The 17,730-nt window shown below is 34.3% G+C and overlaps 2 protein-coding genes across 2 annotated transcripts; both read left to right on the forward strand.

The window, feature by feature from the left end:
* Positions 1 to 4,420: 4,420 nt before the first annotated feature.
* LOC133817806 (pentatricopeptide repeat-containing protein At5g38730) lies at positions 4,421 to 7,392 on the forward strand. The gene is made up of 2 exons (XM_062250409.1): positions 4,421 to 4,644; positions 5,169 to 7,392. The coding sequence occupies exon 2, from the start codon at positions 5,441 to 5,443 to the stop codon at positions 7,211 to 7,213; it is 1,773 nt and encodes a 590-aa protein (XP_062106393.1). The 5' UTR covers positions 4,421 to 4,644; positions 5,169 to 5,440; the 3' UTR covers positions 7,214 to 7,392.
* Positions 7,393 to 10,301: 2,909 nt separating this feature from the next.
* On the forward strand, positions 10,302 to 12,907 carry LOC133817807 (S-adenosylmethionine decarboxylase proenzyme). Its single transcript, XM_062250410.1, has 4 exons — positions 10,302 to 10,444; positions 10,544 to 10,616; positions 11,091 to 11,250; positions 11,350 to 12,907. The coding sequence occupies exon 4, from the start codon at positions 11,566 to 11,568 to the stop codon at positions 12,673 to 12,675; it is 1,110 nt and encodes a 369-aa protein (XP_062106394.1). The 5' UTR covers positions 10,302 to 10,444; positions 10,544 to 10,616; positions 11,091 to 11,250; positions 11,350 to 11,565; the 3' UTR covers positions 12,676 to 12,907.
* Positions 12,908 to 17,730: the final 4,823 nt, after the last annotated feature.

Consider the following 17,730-nt stretch of genomic DNA (forward strand, 5'->3'; position numbering starts at 1 on the left):
CACGACTCAACTTCCCTAAGGAGAAGGAATGAATGTGGTCCCCCATGTCGTCCAGGTCCAGAAAGTTACCATATTGCAGGAACTCGGACGAATACATGAGGGCTGACGTATCTAGGACAATGGGGCAAGGAAGCCCCACTTCTCGGACGGCCCCAATCGGATAATCTTGGTAAATTTGCCTATCCCTAACTAAGTCCTTGAGGCGAGGAGCATAAGTTAAAAGCAAAGGCGAATTACCTTGCCCTGAGATGCTGGCTCCGGGAGCCCCAGTGTTTGGCTGGGCCTCCCCAAAGAGGGTGTCCAGCTCCTCAGATGTGACCCTCTCCGCTTGGCGGGCTTGCTCTTTTTTCTTCTTGGCCGCATCAGCGCGGGCCACGGCCTCAACGACCTCGATATGCATGAGGGCCAATTCCTCCCTCAGGGTGGGATCTCTCTCGCACTGCAGCCCCTGGAAGTTAGGGGTCGCGATCGTCTAGTTGGTCGCGAGCATTCCAACTAGCCGTAAGTTCTCTGTGTTCACGTAGTCCCCCACGTCCAGCTCCTCCATACTCAGACTGGCGTAATACTTCTTTCGATCCAGGATGGACTTGGTGAGGAGAGTTTGGACATATGGTCCTGTTTTCCAGGAGCATGAATGAGGAACATGAAATAAAAGGAAAATGAAAAAGAGTTAGGGAGAAAACAACTTACCCATGCGCTGGAAGTCCAGCACCAACGTGGGGTTCTTCTCCAGGAGAAACCCGAATGTCATGAACCAATAGTGCCTGACATCCAGGGGGTGCTTCCAGGAACTATAAGGAGTCGGATAGTTGCTGCGGGGCTTTAGTCTGTAGAAGTCATCTTGGGTCTTATCTTTAACGTTAAGTTGTTGCTTTAGCTTGTAGAAGTACAGCACCTCCGCGAAGGTAGGCGCCGAGATATCCTTTGACGCTTAGAAAATGAGCCACCCCGCGAGCAACTTGTAAGCCTAGGGCAGGAGTTGGAACAACGCGATCCCCACAAACTTAAGGAATCACGTGAAGTAGTCATGAAGCGAGAGAGTGGCTCCTGCACTAATGTGGCCTATGCTCCAAGCCCCGAATTCACCCACGCTAGTGTGGGCTTTCTCCTCCCTCCTGGCTAGCCAGTTATAGAAGAGTCCGGGAGTCGATTCTACTCCCAAGTGCTTCTCCAAAGTGTCCAGCATCCGGTAGTTCCGGAATTAGTTTTTCTCCCCGTCCATCTCCCATGTGTTACCACTGGGAGGTTTGCGCCCTTCCAAGACGATGAGGACCGACTATACATAGTCCTCCGAGTGAAGGGTAACGCCGCCACTCATGATTGATGATCTGGGAACAATTAAGGAAACAAGAAAACCAAGCAGTTAGCACCAAAACCTAAAAAGATTGGTTAAGGTACGGGGGTTTTCTCCTAGAACTGCTTGGAGAAGTCCCCTCCGGACTTAGATCCAGGATCAAATGAGATCCCAAGAATCTTGATTGGAAACTACGAAAGAGGTTTTTTCTCGATTTTCCTGAAATCAGTCTGGGACGCCCAAAAGGATCCGGGACAACTCTACCGAAAATACTACATAGATCGTCTATTCTACAAGTCTCTATTTTGCTCAGAACCACCCAATGCAGTGGTCCCGACCCTAACAATCCTATGGTCTCAAAGGAAATGAAAAAAGAGAGAGTAAAGGACCAGGAAACTGAGGGACTGGATCTAGAAGTCTTGGGGTCTCCAGCAATAGTGTCGGCAGGATCTCGGCTTTGAATCGGCGGAGGCGATGCAGGAGCTCGTCCACTGGTTAAACCGGGATCGAATTGTCTGATGGTGGTGCAGAAAAGATGTGGTCCGGGAAGAAGCGACGATGGAGGTGAAGCAATCGTCGGAGAATCTCGTCGGCAAACTCGGACATAAAACACTCCCTCTCTCAGCTCTGATTGTTCAGAATGTGTAAAGTGACAAATGAAAATCTAGGGGTATTTATAGGGCAAAAAGCATACTGTTTGATCCAACAGTTTAGAATAACTTCCCTCATCTAACGGTCCTAGATTGCGCAGAGTCTAATTAGCCCACTCGAGTATCAAATCGTGGATTCATCGATTGGTGATCTGCGCCCACCCGATCCAATAATCCACAACATGAAATTTTAGGAGTTTCCTCATCCAACGGTCCTAATTGGTGCATAAACATTAAATGACTCACTCAATTACCCTATCAGCATCACTCGTATAGACGAGACGCCTCAGAAATCATGTTGACGCTTGGCTGTCAACGCGATAATCAAGAGTTTCTCCCCAAATCTGTCAGGCGCGAGTAATATGGACGCACCAATTATAGGGAAACACGTACGTATAGCATGATGAATGTGAAAGGACAGGGGTCGCCCGAACGTCCGTTAAGTAAATGAACCTGCCTTCTAGGAAACAAACCGGGCTGTTGGGATGTGATCAGGGACATTGGTGCAAACTCTTTTCATGCGAGTTTAACCAAGTGGCCCCCCATGAAATGGACCCGTCTCCTGAGGAACGAATCGGGATATTAAAGTTTGATCCGGGAAAATGAAGCAAGCCTCCACTGTGCAAGCACAGGTGAACGCTTGGAGGGTAAATGTTATCCATGTTTTCCCCCAGGACACGTGGCACGACACACTGGCTATTTTAAAGATATCCAAGGCTCAGACTGAGCCCAATGGATAGGGAAGGGATAAGTCCGAATGGCCCAATTACCAGCCAGCCCAGCACTGTCCACTGGGCGCCCACACACAAGGGAACCGGGACCATGACGTGGGCCCGATTTGTCATCCCGGACCCAACCTAATGCATCATCCGGGATGCGATTAAAGGTGATGGACTCAAGTCTAAGAATGGACCGGGACGATAGCGGATGAACCCGAGCTCTGGTAAATGAACCAGGGTCCTGGTAAATGGATCGGGATGTTGGTAAATGAACCCGGACCAGGTGTCCGGGTTGGGCATGACAGACTGTCCCCGCCACTGACATCCCCCCGAGAAACACAGAGTTTTGTCTCCTCAACTAACCCGCAGAAGAGGTTACATACGGAATGTACGTCGTTATTCAGAATAGTACTGCCACTACTCTGACAGATTCTGTCCCCAGGATCTCCTTAGAAGCCCACGTGGACCAGACTGAAGCTGCGTACTGTTGTCAGTTGTATAGCGTGGTTATGCTCAAGCCGGCCCAATGGGCCCTGATTAGTGTATTTTATTTGATAGAATCCTTTATATTAAGCCTCCGTTAGTGAGCAAATCATAATTATATCTACATTGGGCCCGGATTAGTCCGACCTAAGTCCAGTGCATCCAACTCCCTATAAATAGGACCAGTTGTGCATTGTAGAGAGGATCCGAATTTTCTTTTGTAAGCACATACTCTGCTCAAACTTACATAAAACTCCATTGCTAAAGTTATCTAAGCTTTAATACAACAGACTCGTGGACTGAGGCTCTTTAACGTCCAACCACGTAAAACCCTTGTGTGATTCTCTTTAAATCCTTTCTTTTTGCTCTCTTATCTTTGATAATTTTAGTTTTAGAAAAACTCAGTAAACAATTATTATTATAAATCCTAAAATTGACATTTGGTAATTACTAAAAACGGAATTTCAATTATAATGATATTTTATAATATTTAAATTTATATTGATAAAAGTATTAAACATTTACTTTTGTATTAAATATTATTATAATAATAATATTTTATAATTCATATTAATATAATTTTTAGAATTAAGATTATATATTATCATAATAATATTTTATAACATTTAAATTTATATTAATATAATTATTAAATATTTTGTATTATATAATAATGATATTTTATAACCTTTGAATTTGAATTTAAATTAATATGATTATTGTATAAGTAGTTTTATATTAAATATTATTATAATAATGATATTTTATAATATTTTAATTTATATTAATATAATTGATAAATATCTATTTTTAAGTAAGTTTTAAATGTATATTCAGTTAAATATTTAGAATATTTCATTAAAGTTAACAAAACAACCCATTAAAACTAAGAATTTCCGTTATCTGCATATTTTTTATATAGAAGATATATATATATTATATTAATATTATATTATTTTAAATATTTTAATGTTATTCTTTATGATTCATTAATTAGATGTTTTGTTATTTATGTATTTATTAAATTTTACAATATATTATCTTTTATATTTTATTATTACAATATTTATAATGGATATTTTTATAAATTTTTTACTATTTATATATTTTTAATTAATTTATACTTTATTTGTTTTGTAAATTTAGATTAATTTAAAATAAAGTATAATTATATTCACATCATATATGAATAAATATTATAAATGCTAAAATATATAGAAATATTATTGAAAGTGAAAAGAGTATTTAAAATGAATAAAAAATATAAAAGTAGAGTTTTGTTGGTGTAAAATTGAGAAATTGGTGTGTGTTTCGTTGAGGTAAAATAAAAAAAATAAAAAAGTAGAAGTTTAGTGAATTAAAATAGATATAGAGTAGCTTACGACACTCAATTACGGAATAGTCGACTACGCTGTTGTCTCTCCTTGGCCTTTGCCCTCACCTCCGTCCCTGCTGTCGGACTCTCTGTAATTTTCTCAAGCTTGAAAGAACACGGGAGGTATGTTTTTTTTACCTTCGCTCTTCATTTCTCAACGTTTGTGTTTTTAAATGTTCCATGGAAGCGTCGTACTTGCTGGGTTTTGTTTCTCAATGCTGTTATGTTCATGGCTCAATTTGCACGCCAACTGTTCGAAGAAATTCCTCATCAGATGTCTAGATGATTTCACTTTATGTATCTCTCATTTATTGTATATATTACTGGGTTATGTCTCCTTTTTTCGTTTCTTTCAACTATTTCTATCTGATTTTCTTTCCACTAGAATCAGAACACATACCAATTCTCTAAGCCTCAGAAACAAGTCATCTTATTTATACCACACCCAGTTTTTTTCAAATACTGCTAATCTCAAAACTGTTGAATTGTAATGTTATTCTTCTTCTTCTCAACATTCATTAATCTATTAAACCTCTAAGTAAGTCCATTTCCGTAATGTCACCAGCTTCAAAATCGTTCCATAAAGGCTCTTGAATCATTAGTCCCATATGTGTTTGTGTCTGCTCAAAATAGTCTTGATCAAGCAGTCGTTTCCAATACTATTGTTATTAGTAAGCTCGTTTTCAAGCCATCTTCCTCCAGTTGTAAGCTCTCTATCTCTGACCATATGTGTTTGTGTCTGCTCAAAATAGTCTTGATCAAAATTGGATATCTTTTTTCAAGGTTATTTCCCTCCAGCATCCTAGTTCATAAATGAAGAAATGAAAGTGATGCAACTTTTGAAACCAAGCCAGAAACAAATAGCAGGCTACTATTTTCTTCCAAACTCTCTAAGTCAATTGTGAGCTTGCGTGTGCGCATGGTTGGCTTGATTGGTCCTAGTGGTGAGACACAGTTGATTCTGGGTGCTTGCGCCATTGTACTAAAGGGTCAGTGGAACAACCTCTTCAATCCCAAGGTCGGTTTTAGTCTCAGCTCAACAACTATCCACCAAGTACTTATGCAACTTTCACTCCATGGCTACGGTCCTTCTCCCACTTGGGCTTTTTACAAATGGGTTGAATCAATACCCAATTCAAATTACAAGCATTCCTTGCAGTGCTCATGGACCATGATTCACATTCTAACAAGGCACAGACAGTTCAAATCTGCACAAGAATTGCTTGAAAAGATTGCCCAGAGAGATTTCTTGTCTTCACCTTCAGTTTTGAATGCTTTGGTCAGCACCCATGGTGACTCAGATGCAAATTCTCATGTTTTGAGTTGGCTTCTGATAGTTTACGCGAATATGAAGATGGCCCAAGATGCAATTCAGGTTTTTGACCATATGAGGTTACATGGGCTTAAGCCGCATTTGCCAGCTTGCACTGTGCTTCTGAATTCTCTGGTCAAGGATAGGTTGACAAATTTGGTTTGGAAGGTTTACAAGAAGATGATTCGAATTGGGGTTGTTCCAAATATTCACATATACAATGTGCTGATTCACGCTTGTTGCAATTCTGGAGATGTAGAGAAGGCAGAGAGTTTAGTGAGTGAGATGGAGTTAAAGTGTATTTTTCCTGATCTTTTCACTTATAACACATTAATATCATTGTATTGCAAAAGGAGCATGCACTATGAAGCTTTGTCTGTTCAACATAGAATGGAGAGGACAGGAGTTAGTCCTGATATTGTGACTTATAATTCACTTATTTATGGATTTTGTAGAGAAGGTAGGATGAGAGAAGCTGTGAGGCTTTTCCGAGAAATCAAAGGTGCTACCCCTAATCATATAACATACACCACTTTAGTAGATGGATATTGTAGAGAGAATGACATTGAAGAAAGTTTAAGACTGCTTGAGGTGATGAAGGCAAAAGGATTATACCCTGGAGTTGTTGCTTATAATTCGGTTCTTCGCATGCTGTGTAAAGAAGGCAAGATGAGGGATGCAAATAAACTTTTGGTTGAAATGAATGAAAGAAAAGTTGAGCCTGACAATGTCACATGTAATACTTTGATTAATGCTTATTGCAAGATAGGAGATATGAAGTCCGCAATGAAGGTGAAGGAGAAGATGTTGGAGGCTGGACTAAAGCTAGATCAGTTCACATACAAAGCACTGATTCACGGATTCTGCAAGATGCAGGATATGGAGAATGCTAAAGAACTCTTGTTCTCAATGCTCAGTGCCGGATTCTCCCCTAGTTATTGTACATATTCATGGATTGTAGATGGTTTCAGTAATCAAGAGAATGAAGATGCCATTGCAAAACTCCCAGAGGAATTCACTAGAAGAGGTCTATGTGTTGATCTTTCTTTATACAGAGCTCTAATTAGAAGGTTATGTAAAAGGGAAAGGCTTGATTGTGCTGAAAACATTTACAGTTCTATGCAAGGCCAAAAAGTTTCAGGAGACAGTGTCATATTCACCACTCTAGCTTATGCCAACCTGAAAGCAGGGAAGTCAAGTGTTGTTATGGTGTTGCTAGATGAAATGTATAAGAGGAGGTTGATGATAACACGCAACCTCTATAGAAGTTTGAACGATTCTTATGCTAGTGACCATCAAATCCTACATATATTCTGGGATCACATGGTTGAAAGAGGCCTTTTGTCAAAATCTCTTTTCAAGGAAATGCATCACACATAGGAAATTTTGCCTTAATTGGTATATGGATTTGGTAAATTGAAGCTTTCTCATTTAGTAGTTTTCTTTTAGAAATATATACATCCACTCTTTTTTTCTTTTTTCGTTCATGTACAATAGATGTTTAATATATGTTGGGTATATCTGTAATAAAAATAATTTTGTTATTCAAAAAAATAAAATCAGAGCTTTAAATGACAGCAAAAAAGTTATAGGCGAATGTGGTAGGGATTTTTTTTTTGAACCGACATAGGGTATTCTTATCATCACCGCATGGATAAATTATGATCCCAATTATCACAAATTTCTAGCACGTTTTTGGAAAACTCAACGTACTAAAATTCGCTATGACTACAATAAATATCGTCATAAGAAAAGTAAAAAATATGTTGAACGACTAGAAAGTTATAAAATCATAACAGATAATCATTTTTTAATAAAAAAAAAATCATTTTCTTTTACAAGTTTTCAATTTATTTTGGTTCCAAAATAATTTGAGCCCAATGACCAAGTCTTAAAAGATTATTCTACTAATATACCTTTTCTTATCCCATAATTTCTCGGAATTTATTATACATCTATTCTATTTATAAAGTATGTAGATAAAGAAAATTATTGATTTTAAGGATTTTTTTTGTTAACCTTATTAAAATATTTTAAATATTTAACAGAATATACTTTTGATACTAATTAAAAATAGATTTAATATTAATATAAACTCAAATATTATAAAATATCATTATAATAATATTTAATGTAAGACTACATATTTATAAATAATTATTTTATAATATTTAAATTCATATTAATAATAATATTTAATACAAGAATATATCTAATACTTATATTAATATAAATTTAAATATTATAAAATATTATTATAAAAATAATATATAATACATAATCTTAGTTTTTATTAAAAAAGTTATCACTTATATTTAAAAAAGTTATCATATTATATATATTAAAAAAAACCATAAACAATAATGTTTTGGTTTAATTTTTTTTAATATGTTTATGTTATTCTTTTATCTATAAAATTATTTATATATTTGAAATTTATATGACAAACATACAAATTTAATAAAAATAATTAATAAATTCTATAAAGCTAACATGCATTGCAAGTTGCTTGTATTTAGAACTGTAAATACAGGCCCGGACTTTTTAGCACGGGACGAAACCGGCATGAGCCCGGAAAGCACGAACACAACATGGCACAAACAAATATGGGTTTGAGTCAGGCATGACATGAATTGAAAATTGGTAAGACACGACATGAGTCTGAGTACGGCACGACAGACCCGAATGCATAATACAAAAGCACGAACAAACTAGCCCGAAAGTACGATACGATAAAAAGTCCAATATTTTGACATTAATGATGGTAATAAATTTTATTTGTCAATTATATGTAAACTAAAATGATAATAAAAATCTATTATTTTTCTCAATATTCATAATTTTATAATTATATTAATTTATTTTAAGATTTGTGAGTTAAGATTTGTAGCATTTATTAGTAGATATTCAAATTCTAATAATTATATTTGATATAATTTTATGTAAAGTATTGTTGAAAAATATATAAAAATATCTCAAACTATAATTTAGATAAATAAATATATTTGGATTGGTAATGAGTCAATTAATTATTAAAGAGGATATCGATAATTTAATTTCTCATTCTCACATTTTTTGTATTAATAAAATAAGCCTAAAAATAAATCTGAATAAGAACAATGGGTCGATCTAATTTGCCCTGCCACAGCACGAACCATAACATAGCATGCTATATTGTGCTTGACTTACTCTTTCATATATATGGTCGTAGCCGGAATTATTCGGAGAAGCGGGCTCACATTCATAATACGTGGTCAATTAAATATGCTATTTGGTAAACTTGCCTTACCTAATTTTGTCAATTGTCAGGAGAATTTATTCCTTGCATTATTGTGTCAACTTGTCATTTTTTTCAAACTTTCTTCCTAATAGTCGCGTCCACATTCACGTGATAAGGTAATCTGACAATAGCTAAATTAATATTAAAATTTTGTCTATTATGTTTTCTATTATGTTCTAATAATAAAATAAGCTTTTTGTAATTTGTACATGTGATGTTTTTCTTTCTTCTAAGTTTTCAAATAATATAATAATATAAAATAAATAACATAATTTATGACTTTCAACCACCCTCTATGTATTATTACTTTCAGTCCAAAAATCAACTATAAATATTGGATACGAGAAGTTAATGGATATGGAGTGAGATTCATCCATTTGGGCACATTTATCCATAAATAGTAAGGATTTTCCCTTAAATACATATCTTTTAATTTTTTTTATAATACAAATTTTAAAAAATACAATCTTAGAAAAAATAATCTTAAAATAAATATAAAAAATAATATATATCAGTAAACATAAAAAAAAAGAATAAATTTTCTTCAAAAACCATAAATTGAATTTTTTTTTAATAAAATTAAATATTCTACGTAGAAATCTGTAAAGTAGGTGTACGTGTGTAGTAGGAGATATAAGAAAATTTGGAGCCATTTCAAAAAAAAAAAAAAAATCAAATCAAAGCAGAAAAAGAAAAAACAAAAAAAGACAGCTCAGATATCAAACCAATCCCAATACGTGTGATCTTGTTGTCAACTTAATCAATCTTGACCGTACAATATATCTGTGTAGTCCACTTTTAAATTAAAACTCTTGGCCCAGAAAAAAAGATTCTCACTATTCAACGTACGGGGATCTGGTGCTTTTTCCCAAATTTTTTGTCCTTTTTCTCTAACCAATAAAAATAAACCACGTGGCACATAATCAGGATGTCGAAACTACCCTTTTTCCAGATAACACGGCTAAATATTACTGATAATCTAGGACCATCTATCTTCTCGTCTAGCGTGGCTTACACGCGCCTAACTTATCGGCACCTAAAAGCATGAATGGGTACAATTAGAGTAACCGTAGAGAACTCGTGGCTGAGAAGAAACCATCAGCCAGCCTGGAAAAGGGTATCTTAGTAATTTCGTTAGAAACTGCTTGGCAATTTCGCAAACTCGCATTCTCTCTCCCCCCTATATAAAGCCAGTCTCCCCATAAGTTTCTCCATTCTTTACTTCTACAACGCTTATTTCGCATTTTTTGTTATTTTCTTCGTTTCCTCAATTCTCTAGGGTTTCCGCAGAATCGTTCTCAACTTTTTTCCCTTATATTTCTCTTTGATCCGTAAGTCTTTCTTACTTATATTTTAAATTGTTGTTTCGTTTCTTTAATCGCTTTTTTTACAATTTTAATTTTGGGTTCTGTTTTAAAATATTGTTTCAGGTTTTCTTCGAAAAGTTACAAAAGGGGATTCGTGAAGGAGTTCGTATTCTGGTTCACGATATCATATTAATTTGTAAGTATTGCTACCGTTCATGATTTGTTTTTATTTTCGTATTATGATTTTTATTTCGGAACTTTATATTGTGAAATAATTTAATTGATATAGGTGATATTTGATTTCTATTATACTCGTATTGAAACTAGGGTTTTTTTTTAATATTAGAAAATTATAAATTGCTAGGAATTTAACGTTTATATGTTTCGTCTTTTGGGATCTCGTATGAGATAATTATAACTTTTAATTATTGTGTCTTTATGTTTTGGGAAGGATCAACTACTGGTCTTCGTTAATGATTGTTGTGCCTTTTTGTTTGTGAAGGACAAACTTTTGGTCTTTGTTTTAATATTAATTTTTATTTTGGTATGATTGTGATTCATACGTATATAATATTGTAACAATTTGTTCTGAGTTTTACAGGTTTCTTTTTTCATGTCTTGTTTCTGTAATGCTTTTCATTTGCTAACTCTGTTTTGAATGGTTTTGCAGATATCTGAATGAACTGATGGAGTCTAAGGGTGGGAAAAAGAAGTCTAGTAGTAGTAGTAGTAATAAATCATTGATCTACGAAGCACCCCTCGGATACAGCATTGAAGACCTTCGCCCTGCCGGTGGAATCAAGAAATTCAGATCAGCTGCATACTCCAACGTAAGTTTTTGGTTTAGCTTTACTCTTTACACGGACGTTCTTGCATTTTTGTGTCTAAATGGCTTTGCTAACCTTATTTAACTTTTGTGTTTTTTGCAGTGCGTTCGCAAGCCATCCTGACTCTCCCGTGCTCTGATATAACCCCTTGAGCTCGTTTAAACTGCATCCAAACAATACACTGTCTCTCTTTCTTTCCTCCCTCTCTTCCCCTCTTCTCTTGCTGTCTACTCTCTTTAACTCTCGTCCGTTTCAACTTTCTGCATCCTTCGCTCGTCCTTTGCTCCTTTCAGCGTTTTTTTATTTGTTCGCTTAAAAATGGCCGATCAAGTTTCTGCAATCGGGTTTGAAGGCTTTGAGAAGAGGCTCGAAGTTTCATTTTTTGAGCCTGGACTCTTCGCTGATCCAGGGGGTATGGGCTTCCGATCTCTGTCTAAGTCTCAATTGGATGAGATTCTAAAGCCAGCTGAGTGCACTATTGTTTCTTCGCTGTCTAATGATCAACTTGATTCATATGTTCTCTCAGAATCTAGCTTCTTTGTGTACCCTTACAAAGTCATTATCAAAACTTGCGGGACTACTAAACTGCTACTCTCTATCCCTGCCATACTGAAGCTGGCTAGCTCCCTATCTCTTGCTGTAAGATCTGTGAAATACACTCGTGGGAACTTTATCTTTCCCGGTGCTCAGTCTTATCCCCACCGTAGCTTTTCAGAGGAAGTTGCTGTCCTCGATAGCTACTTTGGCAAGCTTGGTTTGTCCAGCAGTGCTTACATGATGGGCAGCCCTGATCAACCACAGAAGTGGCATGTGTACTCTGCCCACGCTGAATTGGCTAGCCTGGTTTTCGGTTCTCAGCAGACTGGGTCAGTGCATACTCTCGAGATGTGCATGACAGGTCTCGATAGAGAAAGTGCTTCTGTCTTTTACAAAACCCAAGCCAGCTCTGCCACTGGGATGACTGAGAATTCTGGAATCAGGAAGATTCTCCCCCAATCTGAAATATGTGATTTTGAGTTTGAGCCATGTGGCTACTCCATGAACTCTATTGAAGGGGACGCAATCTCTACTATCCATGTGACCCCGGAAGATGGGTTCAGCTATGCAAGCTTTGAAACGATGGGGTATGATTTCGAAAAGGTTGATCTGAGCCAGCTGCTTGAGAGGGTCTTGGTTTGCTTCCAGCCAAATGAATTCTCCGTGGCTCTGCACTCTAATGTTGTGAACGAAGACCTTGTACACAAGTTCCCAGTGCACCTGAAGGGCTACTCTGTTGGAGAAAAGAACACTGAAGCGCTCGGCATGGGTGGAAGTATCATCTACTACAGCTTTGTTAAGGATGCAGAGAGTGCATCTCCCCGGTCAATTCTGAAACGCTGTTGGAGCGAGGACGAGAAGGATTCAGGAGGTGAATCCGACGAGAATTAGTTTCTTTCTTCCTTCGTTTATTTCGGATGTGGTTTTTCTATTAGTATTGTCGTTGAATAAAACAAACTTTTGGGGTTATGGTTTGTTCTTTTGTCATTGTTTTTATGTATTTGAACTACTACTGTTCCGTTTGAATGTCTGTTTCTGATATGGTATAGGCGAGATGCTTTTTAATCTTCTAGAGTTGAGAGTATTGGTCCTATCTAAATAAATAAATGAATGTGTTATTATATTTACGTTGTTCATGGATTATGTCGATTTGAATCCACTGCTTTTCCCGATGTCTCTACTCTATCAATGGTCATTAAATTTGATTATCATCACTAAATATCTCACACAGCACTTCTACTTGGGAAAGATTTTGTAGTAGTAGAATCTTTTGTAGGGTACGTTGTCCTATTGTTGCCATAGAGCAAAATCTCCACCACGCATAAGTGTGGGGACAATTTTCTCTTCTGTGGAAAGCATCTTCGTACTAATGCACGCGAAAGGCAGCCAAGTATAGTATGGATGCTCTCTAATCTGACTCTTTAGATGTGGGAAAGAGTGCCATGCTGACATGAATAACAGTCAGTCTGAAGATGTTTGTAGAATGGAGGAGCATGAGCCGTGAGGTGTTGAGGATGTGGGCCAGGGAAGGCCCTACTAGTACTAGGCATAATGAAAAAGTTTATTCTTATTTTATTAAATTTTAATAAAGTGACGTGCATTAATATAATTATACTAAAATAATTGGCAGAATAACCTGATAATAAAATCGGGTATCTCTACAGCTTAATTCTCCCGATTGGTACAAAATAATCTACTTTTGTCCTACCACAAACCCTATCTAAACAGACTTTTAGGTAGGTGTTTTAGCGATGCATACAAGTTGGGAAAAGAAATATTTGTAATTACTTAAATGTCACCTTTTCCCATTATTCCTTTTACAACAATCTTATAAGTGCTTGAATATTTTTGTGCGAAGCTGAGTTGGTTTGTCTCTATTATTAGGCTTTTATACATTAGCCAATCATTTAAAAATTTATAAAATCCAATGACAATCAAACATTTGAATCGGAAAAAAGATACATCTGTGACATAAATATGTATAGCAATGTCCTTGTTCTTAAGTTGCAATGGTGATGGGGCGAGGTGCAATGTATTTCTTAATAAATGGTCAAAGCCAACTTTGTTCAGTGTCGATTACACCTTCGTGAAGGTTTCGATTAGACAAAAACAAAAGAAACGTAGTTGCAGTTTCTCGTGTTAGAATAACATTTCTTTGAATTCCAAGTGGAGGGTTTGGTTTGGTGCTAGCTAACAACTCAATTAATTGACTGTTTATGTGTGTTATTTTCTTTCCTTTTTACATAGTTGTAAAGAAGTAATAATTTAAGTTTGGGACCACTAAGATAGAATTATTATAATAATGATGATGATGATGATGATAATGGAGCCTCCAAACTTGACTAAATCAGAAAATGGCCGAAGATGATGATTCATAAGCAAAAATATTAAAAATCATATTCTATGATTCCATACCTAAATAATTGGAATATGATGACAATTTTGTTGAGCTTTGATTGAAAGGTATAAACTCATATACTATGATGATGCAAGTTACACTGTTTTTCCAATGATTGAAGATCGACTACTCATGCGCATGGCAACGTACCAGGAGCCAAAACAGAAAATGTTGATCATAAAGTTGGACCATCACTGTCAAATCTATGTTAATCTTATGATTAACACGAAAAGTTATTAATTACTAAATTCAACAGGTCTATTTAATTATTATTATTTTTTGCTCCTATTAATTGATAAGTCAACTGTTTATTGAGAATTGGATATTTGGAAGTCTTACGTATGACAATTTGTGTATTGAATACGGCAACCACTATGGACATGTGCTTAATTTGGTGCATAAAATAAAAATAACTTAATGATTTTAGTGCTAGCATAACACGTTATTGTATGGTATTATTCTAAGTTCTATTTTTTTAGTTCATAAATATCTGCAATTTGTTTAGCCAAATGGTATCTACTTGTGGAGAAAAATTCATAATTAGACAAGTTGTTGAACTATGTCCAACTTATTTTAGAGGGTCTATGTGATATTTAAAAACTTGTTTAAGACTCAAGGCATTTTGACTTGGTAAGATGAGGCGTAATTCTCATCAAATTTTATATTAAAATTATATTTTTTAAATTGTAAACTTCTAAACACTCATAATTAAAATTAATAAAATCATAACACAAAAAATTAAGGCTAAATTGCAAAAAAAAAAAAAATCAATTGAATATTTGATCTAGGAACTAAGTGTTTTCGTGTGATATTTTCTAACTAACGCTAGGATTTTATATAAAAAAAATAGGTTTATTTACAAAAAATACTTAATTTCTAAAAAATTAAAATTTTAAGGTCACATAATATTTCCTTTTAATTTTATGATTTTAGGTAAATTTTTATATTTTAAAGATTTTTTGTGTATGTTATTTTCACGTTATTTTTAAGTTTATTTTAGATCGATGTTTAGTTGTTTAAATGTATATATATTTTATTTTTTTAAAAATTTATTTTAGATTGATGCAATGAATTATTTTCTTGTTGTTTTTTAGTTATTTTTCCTGAAACCGCATTTTTATAATTATAAAATTTTGAAAATTGTATTTTTGAAAACTTGATTACATATTTTAAAAAAAATAAGAATACTTAAAAAGTAAAAAAAGATATGTATTTAATTAAAAAAAACTCCAAAAATTACTATTTTAGCTTCTGGGCACTATTGTTAGGCCCAATATTATTATTTGACTAGTTTTGTTGGGCGCAATAAATGTAGGTAACCATTTGTTATTCTGTATTTTTGCAAAATATCATTTTGGTACCTTGTGTTTTTGATACTCTACATTTTGAAATCATATATATTTGGTACCCTGCATTTTAAAATTGTACATTTTTTGTATACGCATTTTAAAATCGTACATATTTAGTACTCTAAACTTAAATTTATTTAATAAAATTTTACTAATTTAATCAAATTACTCTCAATTATACGAGCTACAAATTATATATAACTGCTGACAATTTGGTCATATTGACAAAATTTTATCAATTAGGATACCAAATCTCTATGTTTTCAAAATACAGAGTACCATATAAGTATTATTAAAAATAAAGGGTATCAAAATGATACTTTGTGAAAACAAAGGGTACCTAATAAGTAAATTCCCAATAAAGAATAATAAGTGCAATCCTAGTCTTGTGAAAATGTTTGAGGCGTCCATTTTTTGGGGGCACCTTCTCACTCTTCACTTTGAGGTGAGCCTCAGAAAAGCCTTTTCAAATATGTACATGCTGGAAGTAAATATAAACATATAATACTAATTGTAAATAGAAAAAGTATACATAGGTATATATTTAGTATTTGTTTGAATAGAGATTAGAACACATATTTTTTACACATAAATTGTGCACATATTGATATAACAATTTTATTAACAACTTATTAAAACATCCTTCCATCTTATACAAATTATAAAGTAATGTTATAGGATACTAGTAAGCATGACTAATATAGGTAGACCCTACAATGTTAAATTATCACATCATAAATTCAGTGACGATATTTCAAAATTATATGGTTAAAAGAAATTATCACAATCTAAATAATTGTTAGGACAAATGACCCTCTACCCCCCTCAATTTTGTTGAGAGTTCTCCCTTACCCCATAATTTTTGCATTGGTGCCCACTTGTCCCATTTTATTCAAAAATAGATATCATCTACTAGCCCATTGATTCTTAGGGCCAAAAATCAATTTTTTTAAAGAAAAACAAAGCTCTCTACTTTGTTTATTTTTAATAAATAAAAGTTAATTATATATATATTTATGTGTTACAAATCTACTAATCCAAAATTTTATTTTCCCCATTTTTTCTTAATTATAAATATATTTTATAAACTAATATATTATAATTTATATATTAGTGTGTTTATATATTTATTAAACAAATATCATTTTTCCCCCGAATTGTTACTATTTCAAATCATGCTCCCTGAATGATTTGCGATGTTAAATTTTTTTTCTAAACTAGATACGTTATTGCAACATAAAACTTCTGTTAGATTCAACCCAATGTACTAAGAGAATGCTGACGTGACATATATTTTTCTTTTCTTCTTTACCTGATTTCTCTTCTTCAATCCTTTCGTCTTCTTCAACTCCTATCTTCATCTTCCTCAACTCCTCTTTTCTGGGTACAATGCAATTTGAGATCCCTAATCCTTAATGTACAAGGGACAATGAATTTGGTCTAGGTTCTTCGTCGTGGGCTTCGAAACGAAGAACACTAGATTTGAAGCCAAGTTCGTCGTCGTCTAGGGCTTTGAAGCGGCGATGTCATCATTGCAAGTGTGGGTTTCCAAAGGCTGGGTGTGGTTGCAGTAAATCTGAGCTTATACTTTATATATTTGAGTTTTGTTCACACTTTGTAACAAATATGAGTTTTGTGTTGTAAAGTATTGAGGATTTTACTTGTAAATTTGTTAAATATTTTGAAAATCTGAATTTTGTTCACACTTAGAAATAGATTTGAGTTTTGTATCCTACGTACTATTGGGGTTTGATGATGTAAATTTGGTAAAAGTTTTGCTTGAAGATCTATAAATTCAAATCCAATTTTGGGTTTGTGTTTTTGTATGATTTATTTTTTATTTGAATGTTTTTTGGTTTGTGTATGAATTTTTTATTCTATATATGATTTCTTTGGTTTGTGTATTGAATTTTTCTGAACAAAGTTGTTGCTACTTAGATTGGGGTTGTGCCTCTGGTGCATATATTGCGTATATGTATGAGTTATCCTTTGGTTGGTTGTGTTGTTGAATGAAGAAGTTAACTTAAAAAAAAAAAAAAAATCTCGGTTTGGTGAAATCGTAGAGGAAATAAGAAGTTATCGTAGAGAGAGGGTGAAGGAAGTAGTTAGAGAGAGAAAGTAAATTTTTATTTTTTATTTTTATTTGTTTTTATTAATAAAAATATTTTTTTTAATTTAAAATTCTATTTTTTATTCTCT

This window comes from Humulus lupulus, chromosome 2 (assembly GCF_963169125.1).
Source record: "Humulus lupulus chromosome 2, drHumLupu1.1, whole genome shotgun sequence".
NCBI lineage: Eukaryota > Viridiplantae > Streptophyta > Magnoliopsida > Rosales > Cannabaceae > Humulus > Humulus lupulus.

Excerpts from the sequence above, each read along its gene's own strand:
- LOC133817806 (XM_062250409.1), top strand. The coding sequence starts at position 5,441 with ATGGTTGGCTTGATTGGTCCTAGTGGTGAGACACAGTTGATTCTGGGT.
- LOC133817807 (XM_062250410.1), top strand. The coding sequence starts at position 11,566 with ATGGCCGATCAAGTTTCTGCAATCGGGTTTGAAGGCTTTGAGAAGAGG.